Genomic DNA, 14,658 nt, shown 5'->3' with positions numbered 1-14,658 from the left:
AGAGTCTCTCAGGTGTTTTCTGAGTGTGCTCACAGTCCTGCATATACATGCATGTCTTACATGACATTTTGGATCCATAGGTTTGTGTCAAAGATTTTCAAAGAACTATATGGACTCTGACTTCCCATGTTTCCTTTCAACTTTTGCAGTTAGTCTCTTGTTAGTACCAAACAGTTTCACCACCTCAGGTAACTGACATTAAACCGTTGCTACTGATTGTTTTCAACAAATGCACTAGGGACAGGGCTGTTTGCACACAGCAAGTTCTGAGCTAGGTCAAATAAAGACAAGCCCTAAGAATGGAACTTTTCAAGGTGCCTCCAGATGGGTCAAATGACATTTTACTTAGCATGGGGCTTTTGAGATGATCTAAACCCATTCTGCTCTGTCCAGTGGCTGCTGGATGGTTTTCAAAGCTACTGTAGTTGTGAGACTGTTGGCTTACTAGGCTACTGTAGTGCTGGAGAGAAGGAGATGGGAATTGGGCAGATTAAAATGCCATAAAGCTCACTGTACTCACCAAGATTCAGTAATTTTTCTTGAATAAATACTCCTTGGATTGTTGTAAGTGTTTGGTGAATTTCTGGAGTTGGTTTTAACCATTTTTGCCAGTGTGCTCCCTTTTATGGAGAAGCAGGTTTTCTATCACTCTAGAAGTGCTTCTCCCAGATTTATGCTTATTGCTCATTATCCTGAATAGGCCCCTGAGCCTCCAGGCGTCTAAATCTTTGAGCACAGTGTAGTATTTTCATCAAATATCTTACAAGTATTATGACAAGGTAAGGCAAAAGGCCAAACATACATTTGAAATGGTGAATATATAAGAACAGGCTCTGATATTCTTAAAAGCTCTGCTCCAAGGAAGTCTTCTCCCAGGGGTGGGTATACATCTGAAGTGTCTAAAACCTGCCAATTCCTCATTTTATGTGAGAGCTAAATCTTCTGGATAAATGAAAGTGAAATAGTTAGATCTGCTTTCCTACCTTAGTGACTGTAAAATCATGTTGGGAACCCAAACCCCAGGGAGATTGTGTTGTTTTAATCTTATATGCTAATTAATTTGAAGCTGAAGTGTTTAAATAGAGGTATAGGAGCGATAAACTGTGGAGGGAGGGGGGTAACATTTCTGCCTGGTGGATGCATAGGTGCTTATTACCGATACTCTTCATATATACTATATATACACACTTATATATAGTATGCATATATGCAAATAGGCATCCCTTGCTTTGCGGGTTCAGCTATGACAATGTCAGCCATTTAGTTAAAGAACACCTGTACCTCAAAATATGGTTAAAATTTTAGTTCCTGGATGGGGCATGGTGGCTCATGCCTATAATTACAGCACTTTGAGAGGCTGAGGTGGGAGGATTGCTTGAGCCCAGGAGTTTGAGACCAGCCTGGGCAACAGAGTGAGATGCTGTCTCTTCAAAAATAAAAATTCAAAAATTAGCCAGGCTTAGTGGTGTGCACCTGTAGTTCCAGCTACTTGGGAGGCCCAGGTAGAAAGATCGCTTGAGCCTGGGAAGGAGAGGCTCTGGTCAGCCACGATTGTGCCACTGCACTCCAGCCTGGGCAACAGAGTGAGAGCCTGTCTCAAGGTGACTACTATCTAGGTGATAAAACAAAATAAAAACAAAAAACAAGTTTCAGTTATCATGGCATATTAGCTGTGAACAAGCACATATAGCACAATCTTTGCTTCTAGCTCTTTAGTCCATAAATCCCTATGTAAACAATAGACAGCCACAACAACCAGTGACCAATCACAGCAGTTCTTTCAAAATCTGTCAGTGATGGGTCATTGCACATGTTAGCTTAGGCACTGACAGCAAAGTGTGCAATTGTGTTGCTTCCTTTTCTCCAAGTGTTAAACTCACACAGCATTGTATTTAAATGGATAATTGAAAGGGAATTGGTCAACAAAGATGAAAGTGCAACAAAGAAATTAAAAAAAAGTTGAAGATAGAATTGAAGTGAAATTCGAATTGAATGCAAATAAAGTACTATAGAAGAAACAGACGACTGTGGGAGTGCTGCCTTTCCAGAGACTCTAGATATGCAATCAGTGAAACTTACTCAAAGCACACTGAAATAAGAAAAGTGGCTGTGACAAAAAGGATGAGGACTTCCCGGAGGAAGTGAGGTCCACAAAAAAATGTTACATTAAAGGAACTCTCTGAGACATTGCACGGCATTGGAAGTGCAAAGGATAAAATACTGCCTGTAATCCAATGTGATGTTTTGCCAAGCCACAGAAAAGGTGTTCTCCTGGTGTGTAAGAGTTATACTAGAAGAAGACAAGCACTGTTCAAGTCACCCTTAACAAGTTTTATTTTCGCAAAGAGGTAAAGTAACTCTCAATGTGTGAATGTTTTAAACTGGTAATTTAAAAAATTTTCATATACAGTGTATTTGTAACCATTAGTTAAGTGAGTTTTGAATGGTACTTTTGTCGTTGCCGTTTCTTGCCAAGACAAAGACTTGGTGTGTAACCCAGGCTGGAGTGCCGCGATGCCACGTAGGCTCACTGCAACCTCGGTTTCCCGGGCTCAAGTGATCCTCCCACCTCAGCCTCCTGAATAGCTGGGACGACAGGTGCACGTCATCACACCTGGCTAATTTTTTTTATTTTGTAGAGACAGGGTCTCAGTGTGTTGCCCAGAGCTGGTCTGGGAACTCCTGGGCTTGCGCCATCCTCCCTCCTGGACCTCCCAAACTGCTGGGATTACAGGCGTGAGCCACCGCGCCTGGACTGCTTTGAATGTTTTGAGAAAAACTGTTTAAACTCGTGGGACAATCTTAATTTTTCCCTTTGATTATTAAGGTAGTTTTTCACGGTTCAGTCATTTCCAGCGTCCAGAAGAATTACCGTATCCGCAATATGCATTATATGTCAGTGGGAAATTGTCAACAACCACTTTGGGGTAGAACACATAACTTGACGGTTACAAAGAAATAGGTTTTTGTTTGTTTTTGTTTTTTTAATCCGCGCTGTAAGCGTGTTGGGATTCTCTTCGGGTGCTAACGGCTGAAAAGGAGCTCCTGCCGGCGCCTGAAAACACCGCAGCACGCGGGGGCGCAGGGCCTGGGCAGGGCGGCGGGTGCGCAGGGGGCCCCGCCTCGCCCGGCCACACTCCGGAGCCCGAGCCACGCCAGCCCGGCCGCCCGCGAGACCCGCACCCGCCCGCCGGAGCGCGCCGGGGGGCCACGGCCTGCAGGGGTGGAAGGGGCGGCGGCGGCGGGAGCTGCGGGCCACGCACAGCGGCGGCGGCGGGAGCGGCCAGGCACGCACGGCGACGGCGGCGGCGGAGGGAGCGGGAGCCCGGGCCACGCACGGCCGCAGCGGCGGGCGCGGGAACGGCGGGAGCTGTGGCGGCCGCGGATGGCCCAGAGCTGATCTATGCGGCGCCTGGAGGGGCTGTGTCTGCGGCGGCGGCGGCGGCGGCGGGGCCCTGCCCGCGAGCGGAGCGGGGACAAGATGAAGTACCAGAAATACCTGACGGTGCTGCAGATGGCCATCGGCGTCACCCCCTCCAACCGCGGCAGCCTCCTGCCGCTCAAGAGGAAGCTGTGGTGAGGCGGCCGCGCGGACGCGGAGCCCGGGCCGGGCGGGGCGCGGGCCGGGGCGGGGGCCGGAGCGGGAGCGGGAGCGGGGGCCGGGGCGGGAGCGGGAGCGGGGGCCGGGGCGGGAGCGGGAGCGGGGGCCGGGGCGGGCGTGTGGGGGGCGAGGCCGCGGCTGCCGGGCCCGACGGGGCGGGGGGCGCACGGGGGGCGCACGGGGCGCAGCAGCCATGGCCGAGCCCGGGGCCGAGCGCCGCCTTGTGCCGCGCGCCGGCGGGCGGGTTCCGCCGAGACCCTCGCTGTGCGTGCGGCGGGGAGCGGCCGGGACCCCGGCACCCGCACACGGGCGTCGGCCTCCCGCCTCTGTCTGTCGTTTCTGCTCCATTCCGAAGGCTTCTGACTCAGAATTTCCAGTCAGGCTCTCGCGGAGACGGCAGAGAATTCATTAGTATCACTGTGTGCGTTGTCAGTAATTTTTCAAAAATTCATCGGCTGCTCGGTGCACAGGAGAGGACGAGCAAGGCAAGGGGAGTAAGTTCCGAGATTATTGCATTGTCAGGGACTGTGTTCTAACTGCACGCGTTCCAGTTCCTCCGACCTGGAAACTGTTAACTGCGGTAATGGGGAGAGAACACCCTTAAAGAAAAGCGTCTGGATCTTACTGGTTTACGCTGCTGATCATCTACAGGATTGTGCATTGCATTTTATTCGTAATATTCCGTAATCCATGCGGAATCCCAGGGACCACCTAGGTATCCCCCTGGATTGAGATTTAGGCTTAAGGTTCTTTTGCAAAAGAAATAAGTAAAGGGAAGATGACTACAGAAAAAAGATGCCAGTTATCGGGACAGTCAGTGGTTATTTTAATGTTAAAATTGCTGGTCAGTGTAGTTCATAAGGGTTTTATTCCATTCAATTGAATGCAGTCTAATTTAACCCTAGGGTTATAGAGAAAGGAGATGAGGCTGCTTTTAGGTAATTGAGGGAAGTAATTCCTTCCGTCTAAGACAGTATGAAAGAATGATCCTTAGTGATAAGCGAAGAAAAAGATGGGTTAAGAAAAAGAATCCCCAAAGTGGAGAATTTTGAAGGTAAGACAAATATGGGCAGCAAAGTTCAGATTTCAGCTGTGCTACTTACTGTGTGACCTTAAGCAAGTTCCTGGAGTGTCCATTTCTTCCTCTGTAAAATGAGAATCTTGTTATCTCCCTTATGGGGATATATACACATCAACTCTGATAATGAATACAAAGGTGTCTACCGCTGGCCTTGCTTGGTAATAGGTGCTTAGTAAACGTTAGTGTCTTTCTGCCCCCACCAATTTGTCTTTTTAAAAAAGAAATTTATTCCCCAAAAGATGTTTTAATGTGCCATGTACAGTGGCTCACACCTGTTATCCCAGCACTTTGAGAGACAGAGGTGGGCGGATCATCTGAGGTCTGGAGTTCAAGACCAGCCTGACCAACATGGTGAAACTCCATCTCTACTAAAATAAATAAATAAATACATAAATAAGAATAAAAATAAATAATAAATTAGCCAGGCGTGGTGCTGGGTACCTATAATCCCAGCTACTCAGGAGGCCGAGGCGGGAGAGTTGCTTGAATCCAGAAGGGGGAAGTTGCAATGAGCCAAGATCATGCCACTGCACTCCAGCTGGGGTGAGAGTGAGACTCCGTTTCAAAAAAAAAAAGAAAGATATTTTAATGTGATGAGCAGCACGTGACAACACTTAGAAGACAAGGCTAGCAGCAGTTGAATTAAGACATGTCTGTGGGAGAAGATGTTAGCAAATAAATGAAGACTCACTACAGTGAAGGGAGAAGGGTAACACTTGCAGATTGTTGCTCAGATTGGTGGTATATGGGTGTATGGGAGACATGACACCAAGTCTTATCTCCCATTTTGCTTTGCCCCTGTGCACTTATCAATGATTAACATACTGTTTATTGGATTTATTTTTCCTATGTATTCCCCCTCTCCTCCCTAATATGTAAGTTGCATGAGGACGGGCTTTTTTCTGTTTCATCCATTGCCGTAAAGCCCCTGCAACTAATGTCTGGTACAAAATAGCTTCTCAATAAATATTTGTTGAATAAATGGATTCTTAATTATTTGTGACTGGGAAATAGTATGTTAGGGAAATCTGTTTTCTTGATGTTCAGTATAAACATTTTTATTATTTATTTATTTAGTTTTGTTCTTACTGCCCAGGCTGGAGTGCAATGGCTAGAGTCAGCTCACTGCATCTTCCACCTCTGGAGTTCGAATGATTCTCCCGCCTCAGCCTCCCAAGTAGCTGGGATTGCAAGTGCATGCCACCATGCCCAGCAAATTTTTTTGTATTTTGAGTACAGATAGAGTTGTACCATGTTGGCAAGGCTGGTCTCTGACTCCTGATGTCAGGTGATCCACCTGCCTTGGCTTCCCAAATTGCTGGGATTACAAGTGTGAACCACTGCGCCCGGCCCAGTTTAAAAATTAAGAGGTGGGAATAATATTTGAGGAACTATTAGACATCAATATGAGCAGCATTTGGTCACAAAGTTAGGAAACTAGGTTTATTCTTTTTCATCAGTAGGGTGCTGCTTCTGAAAACACATTCTCCAAACACAGAATTTCTGAAGAGAGGACACAATGAAATAAAATCCGGGAAACTTTTATATCCAAGAAATTCATGTTTGAGGTAGGCAGTGAGTTAAGGCCAGGGATAAAAACCATCTTACTAAGAGGTGGCCGGGAAAAGGCAAGCAGCTTTTGTTGAGCTTTTCCATGATCTTAGATAATCATTTCATAATTTCGACTCAATGTTAACTTGCAAACGTATGTTCATCTAATTTTACAGTGGCAAAGGGAAGAGAATGCTCTATGAATACTCTGGAGTGAGCGGCTCTTTTAAACAGAGATGTAGAATACTTTATATTCTTAAGTTGGAGGACATTGTGTTGCCAGATTCATTTTTCTCTTATACCCTTTGGATTTATTTTCTAGATAATGTTTCATTTTGCTAGTTTCATAGCTACTGCACGTGGAGCATTTGAGACATAAGGTACCGTCATATGTCTAGAAGATAGTGGGATGTATGTCCTAGCTCTAGAGTGGTGGGCGGAAACCAACAGCAGACATCAACAATGCCTGTCAGACCTTGGAATGCACCAGCTTGTGCCTGTTTGCACATGTGAGGGCCAGGCGCGATGGCTTACGCCTGTAATCCCAGCACTGTGGGAGGCCAAGACTGGTGGATCACTTGAAGTCAGGAGTTCAAGACCAGCCTGGCCAACATGGTGAAACCCCTTCTCTACTAAAAATATAAATATTAACCAGGCTTGGTGGTGTGTGTCTATAGTCCCAGCTACTCAGGAGGCTAAGGCAGGAGAATTGCTTGAACCCAGGAGGTGGAGGCTGCAGTGAGCCAAGATTGTGCCATTGCACTCCAGCCTGGGTGACAGAGCAAGACTCCATCTCTGAATAAATAAGTAAATGTGAGGATATATTATCAAAACTGATCAAGGCATATGTGAAGATTTATATGAAGATATTTATGTATCTGCGTTTCTCTGTTTTTATGGCAGTTGGTATGAAAAGGCTTCTGCCAGTGTAAAGGGCAGGGTTGCATGCCTTATTCCCACACTCCCATCTCGCTTGGGCATTTGTACCCGTCAGTTTTTCTTTGTGCAGTATCTTCTGCCTTTCTGATTGGTTCTGCAAATCTCATAAGGAGTATTATATTTGCAAACCAACTTAGGTGGAAACTGAAGCAGACAGACCCACATCAGTGGAGCCTGTGGGAACCCTCTTCTTCTCATCCTTTTCTCCAAGAAATTTAGGAAGCAGGAGTATTTGCAGTGTTTGGTTCTGAATCATTAAAGCCTGGTTACCTCTACCTGAGGTAGGTATAAGTTTGTATGTATAGCCTGCTGCCTTCCTTTGGGAGACTTCCTGGAGTTGCCAGTGATGAAAAGAAGCAGTGGGGCTTTGTGTTTTCAGGGGCTGCTGTAACAGATCATGTAAACTTGGTGACTGAAAACAACAGAAATGTATTCTCTCAATTCTGGAGGCTAGAAGTCCAAAGTCGAGGTGTTGGCAGGGCCACGCTCCCTCAAATGCTCTCAGGGAGGGTCCTTCCTTGCCTCTTCCGAACATTCTTTGTGGCTGCATGGATCCACACTCTGCTTCTGCCTTCACGTGGACTTCTCTGTGTCTCTGTGTCTTTTCCTCTGACTCTTTTTTTTTGGAAAACTAAAACTTTTAATTTCTAATTTATTTCAAATTATAAGCTAGAAACTCATAAAATAAATGTTCCATTGTGTAATATGATGTATGGATATGCCTACAGGTTCTTCTGCAGGACGTATTAGAATCTCCACCTCAGCTAAAACACAGCCCTCCTGTGACATCCCTGAGACTTACTTCCTCACTCAACTCCGTCTCTTATAAGGACATTTGTCATTGGATTTAGGGCCCACCTGGATGATCCAGGATGATCTCATCTGGAGATCTTTAACTTAATTACATCAGCAAAGCCTCTGTTTCTAAACATGGTAACATTCTGAGTAAGGTGACATTCACACTGCTGTTCTGTAGGTGTAAGGCACAAATAATAGCTACTCCTATTTTATGTGAAATGCAAAAAATATTTTCATAATACTGTTATTCCTGTCAGCAGTCTTGAGTTTTGCACCAAGTGCTTTAAGAGTATTTACAGTGATCTCAGGGAGAAAAAGGGTGTCATTTCATTTTCTTTAAACTCTAAAAACGTTTCCCCAGCTATTTGATTCAGTGGTTATTTAAGACCATGCACTATCAGTATATTTATTCGAGCAGTCATCTAATAATCAGATTCTAAAAAGAAAAAGAGTTGCTATTCAATGAGCTATTACTTGTGAGACTCTATATTAGTGCTTTCCAAGTATCCTGTCATTATTTAACTTATAGCCCCCTTATGAGGTAGGTGCTGTATTTTCCCATTTCTATAAATGAGGTCATTGATTTGCCCAGAGTCAGACAATTGATCAGAGTTTAAAAGACAATTGATCAGGGAGATAACAGTCTAGAAAGACAGAATAACTGAAAACAGATAATAAAATGACTGCTAATTTCCCCATAGAAGGTTGTTTCTCCAAGGGTGGTCCCCTGGCCCACTCATGGGTCACTGAGGTCCTCCTGTTGGGACGTGAAGGGCTCCAATACCCAAGTCCTTTCAGAATTTTTTTTTATGAAGTGAAGTTTCACTCTTGTTGCCCAGGCTGGAGTGCGATGGCACAATCTCAGCTAACTGCAACCTCTGCCTCCTGGGTTCAAGTGATTCTCCTGCCTCAGCCTTCTAAGTAGCTGGGATTTCAGGCACCCACTACCACACCTGGCTCATTTTTTATATTTTTAGTAGATATGGGGTTTCACCATGTTGGCTATGCTAGTCTCAAACTCCTTACCTTGGGTGATTTACCCACCTCAGCCTCCCAAAGTGCTGGGATTACAGGCAGGAGCCACTGCACCCAGCCCATAATTTTTTAAATGAGCTAATTATTGGCAGTTGCACATTATACTTTATAAGTTCATCAAATGACTATTTACCATTAACCTATTACATGAGTTATTAAGCTTTCTGAAATCCAATGCTTATAAGCAAAAATCAGCATTTTACTAGCTTTTCCTAAAGTATCCTTCAGAAGGATTTAGCATCCTTTTAAAGCCAGCTGCCCTCCTGTACTTAGCAGTGTCTCATGGCTCCTCGGCTCACACTGTCGTTTGGAATTCTCCTCAGATAGAGGAAGGATGCTTTGCTGTCACTCATTAGCATTCTCTCCAGTTGGCTGTGGCTGTCAGTTGCTGACATCTTAAAACTAGTATCTTCTAGAAGGATTATGAGATGTTACTTTGTTGACACTTTTGTCCTTGTGTAGTTGCTTTGTTTTTACTGTCTTGATTGTTTTTGCCCAATTCTGTGTTATTATTGAGTTCTTTTCAACTGGAAATTAGAAATTGGTGGTGTAGATGAGCTTGGGAGTTATTTGTCCTAGGGTGGTCGGAAGTACTTCTAACCAAAGCTCCTGAGTTGGAAACAAAAGGAATGAATACCTAAGGCTCCCTGGGAAAGTTGGGCTTTCAAGGATGGGGGATAGAAAAGCATTCCATCAGAAGGAAGAGTGTGGGAGGGATGGTTGCAGAATGTCAAGGACCTGTGTTGCACTGTGGTGTATGTATTTTGGACTAGTGAAAATTTGTATCTCTGTTGGATTTAAATGACTTTGCTAAGGACCATGTCCCATGTCAAAGGTATAGCAGTTCACATTTGGCTTGTAGCCAACAGAGAACCCAACAGAGCTTTTAGATGTGACATAATGGGTGGGTTTGGACTGGTGTGTACCTTTCTCCTGCATGTCCCTGACCAGGGAAGATACATTCAAAGAACGAGAACTGAATGTTAAGTTTTCTGGATTGTTAATAATATCAGGGCAGGTGTCGGCTTTACCCAAATGAGAGCCTGTCTAGGAAGTTGTGCTGGAGGAGGCCATGCTGGCCTGCAAGCCTCTAAGGGGATGCCTCCTCCCTCACCTCGGGAGCTACGATGGTGGAGCCTGTAGTGCAGACCAGGCCTGTTCTAGCACTGTCAGGTGAAGAGAAGGGAAATGGGTAGAGCAAGTGGGGGACTGCCTCTGGGGGCCAGGCTGTGGTATGTGTTCATCCAGTGGGGGTAGGAAGTGGAAGGAGAGGGTGGGCCTTGGGCTTCTAACTTTGATGCCTATCGGCCCTGCCTACAAGTAAAGCATGCTCTCATGAGGGTAGTTACAAAGTGGGTGGAGAGAGGCAGACATTTTCTCTCCAGCTTCCTTCTAGGGAGGATAAAATGGAATTAAGAATAAGGAAAAGTAAAACTTCATTACAAGCTAAATACTGATTTCTCTGTAGGTCAAAGGGAAATATGCAGTGTGCTTATACATCAGTTCCTAACTTTATTTCCCTGTCATCAAAGGCCATTCCCCTAAATATGTGGGGAATAATCCCCAAAGTCTGAGTTACTCAGTTCAGATCTGCACCATCAGGGTTGCGGAAGAGCGGTACCAGAGGAGTAAAAGAATTTATACTCCGTGTCCTTGGTGGGCTCTGTATATAGCTCTTCTCATCTGAGTTATAGATATGCAGCTGTGTTCTTGAAAATATCCAGAAAAAAAATCAACACACACATACCCCTCCCCAGGACAAATATTCTTAAAGATAGTAATAAACAAAAGAGAAGCAACATCTGAAATTCACCTATTTCTGCAAGAACACTTCTACTTACACCAGAGTTAATATTCTGCATTATTATCTACATCTGTGTTTTTTTTTCTTTATTCCACACCAAACAAAGTGGGGGGTCATTATTTGAGCCAGATGCATTTTAATGACTTACCTCAGCTTCCCAAAGATCTGGTCAAAGCTTTTCAGTTACTGAAGTTGCTCTGTAGAAGTCTAGGTAAATTCTTACACAAGGTACCATCTTCCTGCAGCGTCTATGGGCAGGGTGGGTCCAAAGCTGATAGTCACCTGGTATATACCAGTTTAGCTCTACTGATTATTACATGTTTTTATTTGTTTATTTTTTTTGATGCATGGTCCCACTCCATTGCCCAGGCTGGAGTGCAGTGGTTTGATCACCGTTCACTGCAGCCTCACTCTTAAGTGATCTTCCCACCTGAGCCTCCCCGATAGCTAGGATCACAGGTATGTGCCATCCCGCCTGATGAATTGCTTGTATTTTTTTTGTAGAGGCAGAGTCTCCTTATGTTGCCCAAATTGGTCTCAAATTTCTGGGCTCAGGAGATCCTCCTGCCTCGAACTCTCAAAGTACTGGGATTACAGGCATGTTTTTATTATGCTCCTGGTAGGGAGGCAGTGGGGCTGTTCTTCTAGTTATATTTATGGTCACTATTTTTTGTTTTACTTTGCCACTGGATTTAGTATTACATTGAGTTAATCTTGATACATATCTTGGCCATCTGCCATTTATAAAATTTGGTAGATATAAATTCTTATTATAGGCTCTTTTAGGCATCTAGGTTTGGCATGAAGGAAGAATAGTGATACCTTTCTAAGTCAAATGAGAGAAAAACTTATGAAAAACACTAGACAGATTTCTTTTATTAAATGTTTGTATTAACTTTCTAAAATATGATCACACCTACCAGCACTATCAAAATAAAGTGAGGGAGAAGAAATGAAAAGTTGATTTGTGTATTGTTTTACAACTCTAGTTTTCTTTCCCATATGTCCTCTTTTGAATAAAGTTCATTGTTTTCATGGAAGCTTTTACCCTGCACAGAAGAGAACAAAGCTGTACAATGTTTCTTTTTATGGTGAGAATCATGAAAGTGGCATCACTACAATTTTACTTTGGGAGGCCCGTTGAAAGGAAGACTCATTGGAAATTCAATGAAAGAAGAAAATTAATTTTTAAAGCCACAACAAAATTCATAATAGTCTGAGTAAACAATAAAGAATGTCATCAGTAGACCAGGATTTTTGAGGACTCTCTGAAATGTAACTAGTAGATAGGGATAGATCTGTTGAGAGATAAACCTTGGAGTTGTCTAGAGCATGTGAGCACTGGGGTCAGAGAGGCAGGGCTATCCTAGGGGCAGCTACTGACTTGCAGGAGAAGTCTGCTTCACAGAGCTGGCAGCGAATCCCATCTCTCTGCCAGAGTTACTGAAGGCAAGCCACAGTAATCGCAGTGGAGAAATGGGTGTTTTCCAGTATAAACGAAAGTAGACATTAAAAATCATGAAACAGTGCAAGAAAGCCAGTACCCAGAGAATTACCAAATTAAAACACAGAACGAATCCCTGAGAAAGTAGAAAAACATTAGATGATTATTTTCAGAAAAAAATCGTTATTTTCAGAAAGATGCCTGAGGATATTGCATCAATTAAAAAATACTAGATACTTTAGAAATTTAAATTTGCTCATTCATAGAAAAGATAATGGTTGAATTCACAAAACCGAAAAGCAAGTTAGCAGTCTGCAGGAGTAAGTTAGAGAATCACAAAAGAGCAAAGGGATCAGAAGCATAAACGAGAAACTAGGAAACCTGGGCACCATTTCCAAGAGGGATGTGGAGTTGCTGGGAAAGAGGGGGAAGAAAGATGTGCTAATGCCACTTCTTGTTTCGGAGGAGGTGAGGATTCTGATGAGCCCTAGGTGTTGACAGGAAAATACAAGTCTAAATGTATATGTGTGTGTACGTATACATGTGTGCAATAGATACATCTATAAAGATGTTCATGTGCATGTGTGCATATAGTTAAGTAGAGTTAGAGTTTCCCTAATAAGATGTATAACCTTCAAACTACTGACTGGAAAGGGAAAAAGGTCTCAGGGTGGTTGAGGACAAAGTCAACTCAATCATTTTAAAAAGACAGAAACTTAAGAAGAAAGTATTTTAAAATACACAAAACAAGATGGCAGGAATAGATATAAACATATGTGCCGACACAATAAATTTGAATGGATTGAATTTCTCTTAAAAGACATTAACCCTCAGATTGGGTAAAGAAAGAAAACAATCCAGCTACATGTTACTTACGAAAAGTTAAAGGTAAAACTAAAAAAAAAAACAAAAAACTCAAAAGAGAGACTTGGAACACCTACAAACACAGATAAATCAGGACAGGGTTAATATAAAAATGTAGATGGGGAAAATTATCAGACAAATTAGCATTTACGGTAAAATCTTTAATTGACATAGTGTTTTTATATGATAAAAGATTAAATCCCTAGAAGATATATGTCATAAACATCAAGACATCTAATAAAAAAGAATTGAAATATAAAAAGCAAAAACTCAAAGACATAGAAAGACCAATTGACAAATCCGGGTTCATGGTGGGAAATTCTATAATAGTCCTTTATACAGAATTAGCAGTTCAACAGACAAAAGTATAATGAGGGACATGGAGAAGTTGAGCGATAAAATAATAAAGTGGTAAAGTTGCCCCTGTATTTAAGGATTCCCCCAAATGGGCATTCTCATATACTGTTGACGGAAGTGTAAATTCGTAAAGCTTTTTGGAAAGGTATTACCTATCAGAATTTAGAAAGCTCCCATTTCTGACTGCATTGCTACCTGGAGGCTTCTTTCCTAACTAAATAAAGCATTTGTACTATACCCAAAGATGTTACCAAGGATGTTCATTGCTGTATGGTTTGCTAACAAACATATGAAGACAAACTAATTGCCCTATTGAAGGGAATTGGTTGAACAAATTATGTTACATCTATATTATGGGACACTGTTTAGCCATTAAAAAGAAATAGTTCTGTATGGGTTATTACGGGCAGAATATTAAGGTACATTAAGTGAAAAATATAAGATGCAGGACAACACACACAGTTTGGTCACCTCTCTAAAAAATTTCAAAAGGAAATAAACACATCTATAAATAAGCATGAGCATTTGTCGGGGAGATTATACAATGCAAAGAACTGTTAATAATGGTTGATTTTTCCCAATGCTGGTCAGTGCTAAAAATAAATAAATAATGGTTGATTTTGGCACTGGGCGCTGTGGCTCACGCCTGTAATCTTGGCACTTTGGGAGGCCAAGGCAGGTGGATCACAAGGTCAAGAGATAGAGACTGTCCTGCCCAACATGGTGAAACCTGGTCTCTACTAAAACTACAAAAGTTAACCGGGCATGGTAGTGCATGCCTGTGGTCCCAGCTACTCAGGAGGCTGAGGCAGGAGAATTGCCTGAACCCAGGAGACGGAGGTTGCAGTGAGCCAAGATTGGGCCATGCACTCCAACCTGGTGACAGAGTGAGACTCCGTCTCAAAAAAAAACGGTTGATTTTGGAAAAAAGATAGGGTTTTGGGATGAGGGGGGAAAAGGCAGCTTTTGCTTTCCATCTTTTTATACTGTAAATGTTTTAACTATATGTATATAGTACATTTATTCTAAACTGTGGACATGCCTAGTCTATTTTATGATATTTCCTGTGTCTCTACAAACATGTATTCCAGTGTACACTCTATATGGATGGCTTAGATTATTTGCTACTTCTTGTTTGTGTTTTCGTGATTCTGTAATTATGCTGAATTAAGTGTTGGCTATCA

At 43.1% G+C, this 14,658-nt stretch overlaps 1 protein-coding gene and 1 long non-coding RNA gene across 13 annotated transcripts in view; one reads left to right on the top strand and one right to left on the bottom strand.

The window, feature by feature from the left end:
* LOC108592114 (uncharacterized) overlaps positions 1-3,613 on the bottom strand; it is a 36,366-nt gene extending 32,753 nt beyond the window's left edge. Inside the window, exon 1 of the long non-coding RNA XR_001912078.4 lies at positions 3,500-3,613. This is a non-coding gene — a long non-coding RNA (uncharacterized LOC108592114). The remainder of the gene's footprint in view (positions 1-3,499) is intronic.
* TJP1 (tight junction protein 1) overlaps positions 3,136-14,658 on the top strand; it is a 256,103-nt gene continuing 244,580 nt past the window's right edge. For 10 of the 12 annotated variants that reach the window (XM_035303668.3, XM_054258231.2, XM_035303666.3 and 7 more), the window contains exon 1: positions 3,136-3,576. In XM_035303668.3, the coding sequence (XP_035159559.2) occupies positions 3,404-3,576 (173 nt within the window). In that variant the 5' untranslated portion in view covers positions 3,136-3,403. Of the gene's footprint in view, positions 3,577-3,758; positions 4,096-14,658 lie in introns of those variants that run through there. The other 2 variants (XM_078375902.1, XM_078375897.1) reach the window with 1 other exon arrangement.

Source organism: Callithrix jacchus, chromosome 6 (assembly GCF_049354715.1).
Source record: "Callithrix jacchus isolate 240 chromosome 6, calJac240_pri, whole genome shotgun sequence".
Classification (NCBI taxonomy): domain Eukaryota; kingdom Metazoa; phylum Chordata; class Mammalia; order Primates; family Cebidae; genus Callithrix; species Callithrix jacchus.
Note: the sequence above shows the minus strand (reverse complement) of the source record. Positions and strands in the feature narration are given on the sequence as shown.